We start from the raw sequence: 12,203 nt of genomic DNA, 5'->3' as shown, positions 1-12,203 counted from the left end.
TAATAACAACGTGTTGGTTGATTGCAGAGCAGCTCGCAGGAAGTCGTTACGACGTAGTTCAGGAACACGGAGGCAACTCGATTATCAGCGGCCTGAGCGGCGACTTTCACATTAATATGTAAATTAGACGCTAATCGATTTTCAGAAGGTGTTTGCGTTTATCATGTGTTTTACATCGCGTCGCGACGCCGTCAATCACAAACCGCCGTCCGCCGCTCGAGCGCCGTGAAAATGATTAAAAACAAAAACGGGGACACTTTAGCTGGAGAGCAGATAATAAGCCCCTCAAAGCTCCGGCAAAGTTTAGCTTCAAACGTCAGGAAATTACATTGGACTCAACTGGGTGTCATTAAGCGTACAGCTGCCCCGCAAAGCGTTGGGCTCCTTCTCCTCCTGTTTGGTAAATCGTGTTGTGATTAATTATTATGCAGTGGCTCAGAGTGGCTTATGAAAACCACTTCAATTAAAGATTTAGCAGAGAAAGCAGACTTCTTCTGGGGACGGCGGCAGGAATTAACTCCTCCGTGGGTGTTAGCAGGTAAACAGGAAGCAGGTTAGGCCGCCTGCCCACTGGGTTCTACTGGTTTGGTGGGTTATTGTCCGGGTTTTTATCAATTTGGTGGGTTCAAATCCAGGATTTTATTGATTTTGTTGGTTATCATCCGGGTTTTTGCAGTTTCGGTGTGTTAACATCCAGGTTTTTATTGATTTTGTTGGTTAACATCCAGGTTTTTTCCATTTCAGTGTCTTCATATCCAGGCTTCTGATGTTTTGGTGGGACAATATCCAACATTTTGGCATTTTGGTGCATTAATATTCACGTTTTTGATGATTTGGCTGGTTAATATCCAGGTTTTTTACATTACAGTGTCTTAATATCCGGGTTTTTATTGATTTAGCGGGTTAATATCCAGGTTTGTATTGATTTTGTTGGTTAATATTCAGGTTTTTATTGATTTTGTTGGTTCCAGGCTTCTGATGTTTTGGTGGCATAATGTCCAATATTTTGGCATTGTGGTGCATTAGTATTCACATTTTTTGACGTGTTTGTGTGGTAATATCCAGTATTTGGGCAATTTTGTGTGTTGACATCTAGGTTTTTATTGATTTGGCAGGTTAATATCCAGATTTGTGATGGTTTATTGCGTAAATATTCTGGGTTTTTTACATTTCAGTGTATAAATATCCAGGCTTCTGATGTTTTGGTATGTTAATATCCATGTGACTGATGTTTTACTGCGTTAATATCCTGGTTTTTAATGCGTTGGGGGATTAATGTCCAAGTTTTTGACATTTTCGGTGCGTTATATCCAGGTTTTTAATGCGTTTGTGCTTTAATATTCAGGGTTTTTGATGTTTTGGGGGTTAATATCCAGGTTTCTTGGTGTTTATATGTCTTAATATCCAGGTTTTTGACATTTTGGTCTGTTAATATCCATGTGATTGATGCTTTACTGCATTAGTATCCAGGTTTTTAATGCGTTGGTGGGTTAATGTCCAGGTTTTTGACATTTTTGTGCATTAATTTGCAGGTTTTCAATGTTTTGGTGCTTTAATATTCAGGTTATTATTGTTTTAGGGGTTAATATCATGCTTTTCTGACATTTTTGTGTCTTAATATCCAAGTTTGTGATGTTTTTACGCATTAGTATTGAGACTTTTAATGTTTTGGGGGTTGATATCCAGTTTTTTTTTTACATTTTTATGTCTTAATATCCAGGTTTTTGACATTTTGGTGCATCAGTATCCAGATTTTTAGTATTTTACTGCCTTATAATCCAGGTTTTTAGTATTTTACTGCCTTTGCATGCAGGTTTTTGGCGTTGTGGTGCGTTATTATCCAGGTTTTTGATGTTTAATTTTCTGTTTCGTAAACCATTTTGCGATTAATTTGTGGTAGAGGCTTCCGTGAACCTTTCCAATTGCAGATTTAGCAGAACAAACAGACAGCAGGAGGAATAAACTCTTGTAGGTAAACAGGAAGCAGACGACGACGACGCTGCCCACCGACCAGACGCGTACGTTTAAGGAGCTAAATGCCAGCGCAGCATCCCGCCGGCCGCACACATGGCTCCGACGTCGGCAACTTTTTTTTGTTGTTGTTGTTTTTTTTATGTGTGTCGAGCGCGGTGAGGACTCGGCGGTTCTGCCGGTGCGCCCGCTGAGCGCATAATAAATGGCAGGCTGTGGCTGTGGGCCTGCCAGGCGAGAAGAAACAGCGCTGTGGAATTGTGGGATCGCGGAGGAGAGTCTCGCTTTTGTGGGTCTCGGCGGGAGCTCGCCGAGATCAAACATGTCGACAGCTCCGCCGCCCGCCCGCCCGCCGGGCATTCTGGGTAGACAGACCTGAGGAGGAGACGCCTGGAAGCCAGACGTTTGGTGTTGTACCTGTGCGTTTGTGTACACGTGTGGGCGGATGCTGTCAGGCCTTTTTGTTTTCTCCTGTTGGGTTTTTTTTTTTTTCTTTTCGCGCCTTCAGAGGACAGACTTTGAAATGGATTAACGAAAACTGACTTGATGTGACTTCCAGGTTCGCTTTGACACGACTTTCCCTCGTTTGATGTGGCTTCAGACAGACAGACACACAAAGACCCACACCTCCTCCGTCTGTCCTCGTGTCAGCGATACGGCAGCGAGCCGGCAGCCTGCAGGCCGACCCATTCTTCCCGTCCGTCCGGCGCCGCTCGCGCTCTGCTTCTGATCCTTTTTGTCTTCTTCGTTTTCTTTCTGTCGCTTGATGGAGGATCCAGAGTTCTTTCATCACGGCTCTGTCACGCCTCTGTTCTGCTGCCCTTTGTCTTTCCTTCGCTGCTCCTCTTCTTCTCTGGAGTTTATTTCTGAATCACTTCATCATGTTTACGTGATCATCTTTATTTCTTTCTTTGTTTTTATTCTTTACATCTGTCTTACTTCTTCTTTCTTTGAATTTTGCTTCGTTTTTAACTCCTTTTTTTTCTTTCTTTCTTTGACTGAATTTTTTTTTTTTGCTGTTTTGTTTTCTTTTTCTTTAAATTTCACTTATTTTTTTGCTCTTTTTCTTTCTTTTTATTCTTTATGTCTGTCTTACTTTTTCTTCCATTGAATTGTACTTCATGTTTAACTCCTTATCTTTTCCTATTTTTGTTTATTTTCCTGTATTTCTTTGACTTTGACAATTTTTTTTACTATTCCTTTCTTTCTTTTTCTTTCTCATTCTTTCTTTTCTTTATTCTCGTTCTTTCCTATTTTTGTCTTTCTTTGAATTTTACTTTTTTTTTACTCCTTTCTTTTTCTTACTTTCTTTTTTCTCTTTATTTATTTATTTATTTATGTCTTTTTTATTTTGCTTTTTTTTTTACTATTTCTTTTTTTTCTTTTTCTTTTAATTTCACTTTTTTTTACTTTCTTTTCTTTTTCTTTCTTTCTTTTTTAAATTTTATTCAATCATTTACTTTTTCTTTCTCTCTTTCTATTATTTTTTCTTTCTTTAATTTATTTTTCTACCCTCCTTCAGCCCGTCTCTTTCATTCCCTTTCTTTTTTTCCCCATCTCTTTCTTTTATGTTTTTTTTTAATTATTTCCTTCTATTAAAAAAAAATCAAATATTCAACTATTTTTGTTTTTCCTCTTTTTTGCATTTTATTTTTTTTTTAATTCTTTCCTTCATTATTGTAGAAAACAGTTGATGTTGAACTCTCCAACAATCACTGAATTGACCTTTTTTTCTTCTTCTTTTACTTAATTTTTGATCCTTTATTTCCTTCATTCCTCCCTTCGGTGTCCGTCTTTATTTCCTCCTCTTGCGCCCCTGACTGCCCCCATCAGGCCGACGTAGGAACTGAGTGTGTTGAAGTGTGTGTGTGTTCGTGTGGATCTGGGACAGGTCTGGGAGAGGAGAAAAAAAAAGGGAAAAAAAAAAAGAGCCGAGCGAGGATGATAAGGAAGAGAGCAAGAGGGGGAGAGTTGGGATAAAGGTGTGTGATAGAATTGGAAGATCAAAGCCTTCTGTCACAGCGTGACTGAGCCCAGCGGCGTTCTGGGTAAGACGGGGCACACACACACACACTAACACACACACACACTAACACACACACACACACACACTCTCCCGGCTGGTATTTGACTCTGAGTGTGATTGATACCGGGCTAGATTTGGAGAATCACTGTCATTCGTCTCTGCGCAGATCAAACAGCCACATAATCTCCCATAAAGGAAAGAGAGATGGAGGGAATAAAAAAAAAAAAAAACAGGGACAGAGGAGGCGACAACAACAACAACAAAATAAAAGCCTCCTCGCGTGTGAAGTGTTGTCTTGTTTTCCCCACAAAAGAAAAGACCCTAAACACACCATCCATCCATCACCGGGCTCCGGTAAAGCTCACATCAGAGGGAGACGAGGAGTCCAGACGCTGGAGTCGGACCCGTTTCTACGAAGGAGGGAAAACGTGACGCATCGGGATCACGAGAAAGTTCAGATCAAACAGTTTGATCAGGAATCAGGTCCTCAGCTCTTCATGCTGTCTGCAGCAGGATGACACAGATGAGCAGAAGCTGACCGGCGGTGAACCAGGAAGAAGTGTCAGAGGAAGGCAGACGATGTGTTGAGTTTCCATCCAGGTGGATTTCAGGTGCAAAACAAATGAAACGAGCGTCCGAGTCGGTGGTTTGTGGAGATGAACTGGAGGAACGACGACACAGGAACGTTCTCGACTGTGAAAGGTCGAGTTTGTTTCTGGTCGTTCCAGCTTTTATCTCAACAGCAGTCTGTGCATTTGCTGCAGCTTCCTCATGTTCCTCCTCCTCTTCTTCACCTTCTTCCTTCAGTTTCTTTGGCGTCTGCTGGACTTTCCCGACTTCATGTCCCCCGCTGCCACCTTCTGGACTGAAGGGCTCAAGGACAAACCAGATCTCTATCTCATGTGGAAGGAGCCAAAAGCCCCGTTTCTTATCTCCTGAAACAAAAGTTGCCTTAAAGACGTGTAAATAATCGCGCCTCAACCGTCTGAACTCAGTTTCTAAGCATTTCTAAGGGCTCTGCGGTATAAAGTCTGTGTGGAAACTAGAAGGGGAAAGAACAAAAGAAAGTGTTTCTATGCAGTAATAGTGCTAGAAATCATAAAAAAATCAAGTGTTGAATTTTATTATTATTTTACTTCAATTTGAAAGCTTGGAGTCGACAAGTGGAACATTTTCAGGTGCTCACAGGTGTCATGCTGGTAAAATAGTGACTTTATTATTTCGATTTTTAATTTCTTTCTATACTTGTGTAAACGCTGCAGTTCAACCCAGTTCTGCTAAAAAGTCGCTGAATTTTTGTCACATTTGTTGTTCACAGCTGAGATATTAATGAACTGATGTTTGTGCAAATGGGAAAATCATTTTTAGTGTTTTACAGAATCTGTTGACAGTTTACTTTTGTCGATTTAAAAAAGAGAGACATGCAGAAAAAAGTGATTTTGACTCGATATTATGATTTTAAGCTCAAAGTTTTCCCACACAGCAGCATGTTACAGATTATTAGTGGACAAACTGTTTATTTATGGTGAATTTTTAAGTGTTGAATGAAGTGATTTTTGCTGAAATGTCACGATTTTAAGCTTCAATTTGGTTTCAAACCCAACAGTGTGTCACAGTACAGATGATTAGCCAAAAAAAAAGTCCCAGAATTTTTTGCCACATTTCCTTCGGTCACATCTGAGTCATTAACAGCTTCACAGTTGCATCGAGTTCTGCAGAATTTTTTCTTTTTTACAGAATCAGTTTAGAAAAAATGGTTTATTTTTGGTGAATTGTTGAACGAGATCTGTTGGGGAAAAAGTGATGTTGATGGAATATGATTTTAAACTTTTCCATGCAGTCGCTGTTGATTTGCTGAAAAATCCCTGAATTATTGTCACGTGACTGTCGGGTGCAGATGGACCATTAATATCTTCACAGTTGCATCTTGAAGTGCAGAATTTTTTGTTTTTCACAGAATCTGGTTGAAGGAAAAGGTTCATTTTTGGCAAATTTTCAAGTGGAAAAAAGTAGATTTTGCTGAAATGTGGTTTATTTTCCCAATGAGTTGCTCAAAGACGATCAGAAAGCTGAAAAATCAGATTTTTTTTTCTGTTTGAACAGTTTGTGCTTTCTGATAAATGGTGTGATTTTTGGGGGGCAAATTTATTTCTTTATTTTTTTTTAACCACAACACGCGTTTCATTCCCGACGGGCGTGTTTCGGGGGAGTTCGCGGGGTTAAATCACATTCGGATTTAATTCGAGGCAGCTGCAGCGTGAAACGCCGCCTATTGTTGTTGTTGTTTTGTTTTTTTTAAACGTGCGAGCGATATTTAATGTTTTTTTTTTTCTGTCTCCTCAGATGCACCACCCGATTCAGATGAAACCTGCAGACAGCGAGAAATCTAATGGTGAGCGCCTGCACACACACCAACACATCCATATCACACACACACACACACACACACACGGCATCGGCTGGTAATAGCTATCTGAGCCGCTCGCTGATGACTGGCAGACGGGTGGAGGGGAAGCTGCTGCTGCTGCTGGTGCTGGTGGTGGGTGTGGAAATGCTGATGTATATAAATATATTTTTCTACGTGTGATGAATTATTGAGGTGCTTCAGAAGGAGGTCAGCCAGAGTTGAATGGTTGTGGCCCGGTGGTGAACCAGCTCCTCTCCCCGGTGGCTGCTTGGCTCGTGCAAACCCGCCGCCGCCTCTCCTCCGCTTTAATGCATCTATTTTACACACCAACGCCGTCGTCCTCGGATCACCCCCCGTCCGTCTCCCAGCTCCATATTGCAGATCCGCTGCTGAATTGATTCCCCCCCCATGCCGAGCCGCCTCCTCTCGTTCCTCCTCGGTGTAACCGGAGGCGGGGGGAAGCAGCCGGACAGCCGAGGAAGTATCCGGGTTTCCTTCTAAAGGATCCGTCCGCCGTCGTTTCCCTCAACGAACCCCGCATTAAGACAGCCATGTGTTTGTGTGTTTATGAATACTTTATGGCGTCGCTTCCGCTCGATCCCGCGAGCTTTTGCGTTGTGAAGAGCTTTAAAGACGCGAGAGTTGTTTCGTCGTGGGGTAAAAAGCTATTTCAGGACTTATTTCTTGCAGTTTTTTTTTTTTAGCAAGTGTTGGAGTCGAAAAAACACACATTTCCTTCGCTTGTGGACAAACCTTCATGATCCTCGACCTGTGGACTCAAGAAGTCGGTTTTGTGGGATTTTTGGACAACGAGCAGCGAAGAAGCCGACAGGAAGTGTTCAGCGAGAAGAGTTTCTGATCATTACCTGGATATAAAGATGGATAAACCCTCTGTGGCGTTGTACATGGGTCTCCTGAGCTCCTCGACGCGGTTCTTCTGCTGCCGCCATCTTTCCTGACTCCTCCGAACTTCCATTAAATCTAAAAATTAGCAAATAAATGGCGCTTAGGTGAACTTATGGACTCTCCTGTCGCCATGTTTCCACAGAAATGTGAAGCAAACTTTTTAAAATGATGCAAAAAATGTAGGTTTGGTTTGGAATGAATAAACTCAGTTGTGTAGTGTCGTCACAAGGTGGCGCTATCGGCTACGTTAGCTGTAATAAGCAGAGTAGACAAAGCTGTGAACTAAACAGCTGTTTGCACCTAGAAGAAGAAGAAAGAAACAAAACTTTGGCCTTTAAAAAAAACAAATAATCTCTAAAATTGTTGTAAAAGTTGTCTTTATGTTTTGCACAAAATGTGCAATTAAATAAGCTAGGCTGCTAGCGGCTACGTTAGCTGCAATAAACAAAGCTGCGAACTAAACCAGCTGTTAGCAGCTGGAAGAAGACGAAACAAACTTTGGCCCTAAAAACCAAAAAATTATCCAAACTAGAAAAAGAAATCAGGAGAGTCGTATTTATATGTTGCACAAAATGTACAGGTGAATAAGCTAGGCTGCTACATGCTACGTTAGCTGCAATAAACAGCTTAGCAGAAGCTTGAAACCCAACCTGCTGCTTGCTAATTTCTAAAACATATTAAAGAAGGACAAGAAATCAACTAAACTTTGTCCATCTGTGAGACAAAGCTGGAGAAAAGTCTTCAGGAATTGTTTTCGCTCAAGAAAAGTTGTATTTATTTCTTTGTGTTAGCCGCTAACGGCTAAGTTTCACGCTATCTGAAGGCTAAACACAACGAAAGAAGCAGCTTATCGATCATGTGAGTTACATATTGCAGAGTTGTTGACTTTCTAATACAGTACTTCAAAATATGCGTAAAAATCTGCTGTAAAAACACTGAACCATGAGAGCAGATGGAAACAATGCGCTCATTCTGAGGGTGTTATAGCTAATAGTGCTGCATAAACCTTCCTCAGTAATACATTTTGTAGTATCTCACGGTATTCGAACCAAACACCAGAACAAAAACGTACTTACGCATCACTTTGAGCTTTGATATAATTCAAACGGGTGACTTATATGAAAGCTCACCCCCTGTACGGTTGTCATGAATGAAGAAATGAGCTGTAGAGACCAAAATCAGCTTCGCTATGAGGCTGTGAACGTGTTTATTTCTGCTGTAAAGTTGCACATTTTAACATGGAGGTCAATGGGGATGGATTCGCTCTTGGAGCCTCTAGTGGCCGCTCGAGAAACTGTAGCTTTTAGTGCTTCATTTTTCAGCTGTTTAACTGGAAAACCACAGCTATCGACCCTCACATGAAAGATTCACGCAGGTTTTTTTTGTTTCATTCTGTCCTTAAAGACTCTGCGGCTCCGTTATCCGGCTCAGTTTTTAATTGCTTTTAATTTTGATGCAACAATAACAACTCGGTGCAATTTGTCAGGTTCATTACGTTCAGTGATGTTTAGTCGGGGGTAGATTGGCGGACTGGAAAGGCGGCGTCATTAAGAACAGCATCACAAACACTGAGTCAGTGTCTGATTTTAGGTTCTGCTCCATTACTCAGCGTTGATGGTCAACCAGGTGGTAAAAAACACATTCTCCTCCTCAGATTTTAAGTTTGGGTTTCTTGAGCTCATAATGAAATCACATCCTGTAGATCAAACATCAACCATAAACGTCACACAGAAGAAACCTGACTGGATAAATAGCTTTTTGTTCTCTGACTCGTTGCCCTTTAACTCCCTCGTTTTCTCGCTGAATCCATCCAGGAGCAGATGTTTCTCCTCCCGCTGCTGCTGCTCAAATTAGTGTGATTTCATTTTTGTGGTTCATAAAATCTAAAAATTAAATTTGAAAAAAAAAAAGAAAATATCCAGCCACGATCTATTTTTCCGGTAACAGATTTCTGGATGGATAATCAGCAGACCTCAATTTGGATTTAAAAAAAAAATAAAAATAAATTCCCCAATACGGTTGCTCAGCGAGGCAGAGCCGGAGAAACCTCGCCGGTCGATATGTGGGAAATTTCTGGCAAATGAAAGTGTAATTATTTGCATGGATAAATGAGAAAATGTGAGATTTCGCAAATTTGAGTGAGCTGACCCTTAAAACCGAGTAACTGAGCAGAATGTGAAAATGGACGAAATTAAATCAGGACTGACCGTTTAAAGCCGGTTGCAGGATGTTCATGAAGTTTCAGAGGTGCTTTTCTGTTAACCCTCCGGAGCCCGAACGGTTTCCTGCTGCTGCCTCATTTTCACTCGCTGTGGGCTCGATTTTCACTGCGACATAAAGTCCTGCACCTCTACAGAAACACAACAACCAGGACTGGAAGGAGAGAGAACTTAGAAGTGTCTTCTGTGCAGGATGACAGAGTTAGAATGCAAGAAAAAGTAGAAATATAACGTCGAGTCTACATGCACGACAGTTGTCTGAGTGCCCACGGGTGTTACCAACGCTGGAAAACCATTTATTTACATTTTTAGCATCTGAAAAATAGTCTTCTTCACTGCAGAATGATGTTTCACCCTGCAGAATGCATCCTCCAGCAAGTATTCGAGTACTTTTTTGTTGATCGCGTACGTTTTATTTTGCTCTCAGTTCCCCTAATCAACCGAATTGTCCCTCAGTTGTGAAGTTACTGTTTGTCGCAGCTTCTCAGCGACAGAATTAGTGCAGAAATTTTTTTGTTTATTTTTTAAATACGGCATTTAGGATGTCTAAATTCTCCATGATCTTTAAAAAAAATGTTTTCTGTGCAAAATAACAGAATAATCAAAAAGAAATCTCAATTTTATAAAAAAAAATATAGATATGTTTTACAAAAAAATTTAAAAGAAATAAATAAAACATGAAAATCCAACATTTTTCCAAGTGTCCACAGGTTTAAAAACAAATGGTGACTCTACAGGTTATAAATATTTTACTACGTGTCTCCTATCTGCTCTGTGTAAACACTGTCTCCAAAAAAATAGTCTCTGAATTTTTGCTATGTCACCGTTAGTCACTGCTGAGTCATGAATAACTTCACAGCTGCAGAGAAGAGTGCAGAATTATTTGTTTTTTGCAGAATCTGAATAAAGCGAAAGGTTTATTTTTCACTGATTTTCAAACGAAACAAGTAGAAATAAAGTGGTTTGGTTAAATGTTCCCCTGATGGAAGTCGCACACGAGTCACTCAGGACGGTTAAACATCCAGCGAGTCTTTCTGTTTTTACAGTTTCTGGCTCTGATAGATGGTGTACTTCTGGCAGTCTTATCTTTTTTTAAAGAGAGCAACATGCCTTTCAGAGCCGCCTTTCGGGTTCAGAGGGTTAAAGGCAGCAGCAGCAGCAGTTGACTCCAGGTTTGGTCTCCGCCGACACCCAGACGATGGAGTGGCATCATAGAGCCGGCCGCTCTGTCACTGTCCACTGCAGGGGAGGACAATAAAACGGCCGTATCCCGGCGAGGCGGGGGAGCCATCCTTTTTAAAAAGCCATCATCCGCTCCGGTGAAATATGGCGGAATGCGACTTTATAAGACATAACTGTCGGGCCGAGGACGGTGGAACTTAATAAAGGAAGCCGCCACTCGAGGGCCAGGACGGTGAAATACGGAGCGAGGCGAGCGCCACGTATCCATCCGCTTAACGGTAACGACCTTTAATAAACCCGCCGTAACCGTGACGTATATCGGTTCGATGTTGGGGGAGGAGGGAGGAGGTGTACAGTACGATGTTCTTCTAACCCGGCGTGGATTCATCCCAGAATGCAACTCCAGATCATCCCAGAGCCGGAGTCTTATCGGCCGCCCGCCTCGGAAAAACAGAAACAGTCAATTGTAACGATATCTGCTCTCCTTTCTTTCTCCATCGACACAGAGTAAATTAATTACATTGCTGTTAGACTCGCGGTAATCTTCCTCTGGAGTGATGCGCGGCGGCGGCGGCGGCGAGCACGCGGCGGCCGTGCACGCTCGCTGTGTACAAAGGAGTTAAGGCTCTTTGAAACGGCACTTATCTTGGCAGCGTATCCCGACGGTTTGCTTTTTAAACACACAAACAATTCAAACAGCAAAATAAACAAGTGCGCTATTGATTTCCCAGAGTGCAACAGACCGCTTATCTCTTTCGCCTCGCGGTTAGAGCTGACAGTTTCCTCATTAAAAATGAATCGGATTAGCATTACATTGAACGCACTGAAAGCGAAAACACACACGCACGTATTGTTTCGACGTGGAAGTTAACCTCGATCCACGGAGCGCCGCTTCGCCTTTTCTTCTTGGTTTTCTCGCCGCTCCGTACCTGCAGCTCCTTCCTGGAGATTGCACCGGCGGAAGGAGGGATTGTGTCAGCGGAGGAGAAGGAGAGGAAGCCATGAGGGAGGAAGAGGGAGGAAGAGGAGAGCAGTCGGCGTTGAAGTGATAATGAGACATTGATCAGAGCCTCGCAGATGGCATGATGAAACACATGAACTCTGTCTGTCTGGTTTCATTCTCCGACTGTTCGGCTTTGATTGCCGTGTTTTGTTCTGCCTTGTTCCCTTTTTTGTTTTATTCCTTCGTTTCTTCGTACCTACTTTTTCGGGCGCTTTGTGTCGGGTTTCGACCAAACTGTGCTTCCCTTAAAACCAAAATCGCACCTCGTGGTCTCGTCAAAGCGCGAAACGAAGGAACGAATGTGAGCTCCGGTCTGAGAGAATATCGGAAAAAGACAAATACTTGTGCACCAAGTTTTCACCGCCGCCGATCTGATCCGAGACGTTTAATATTCAGTATCTACCCATGTGGAGTCTCGTCTGATTCAATTTTCCCAGATAACAGACACTTCAGGTGCATTAAAGGTTTTAAAATCTGAAAAGTTCTGCA

At 41.9% G+C, this 12,203-nt stretch overlaps 1 protein-coding gene across 1 annotated transcript in view; it reads left to right on the top strand.

Annotated features, from left to right (window-relative positions):
- LOC103370671 (CUGBP Elav-like family member 2) overlaps positions 1-12,203 on the top strand; it is a 124,368-nt gene that overhangs the window by 54,579 nt on the left and 57,586 nt on the right. The window contains exon 4 of the mRNA XM_008299800.1: positions 6,341-6,389. Within this exon, the coding sequence (XP_008298022.1) occupies positions 6,341-6,389 (49 nt within the window). The remainder of the gene's footprint in view (positions 1-6,340; positions 6,390-12,203) is intronic.

Source organism: Stegastes partitus, unplaced genomic scaffold, assembly GCF_000690725.1.
Source record: "Stegastes partitus isolate 25-593 unplaced genomic scaffold, Stegastes_partitus-1.0.2 Scaffold1464, whole genome shotgun sequence".
NCBI lineage: Eukaryota > Metazoa > Chordata > Actinopteri > Pomacentridae > Stegastes > Stegastes partitus.
This window is presented reverse-complemented; position numbering and strand designations above follow the sequence as displayed.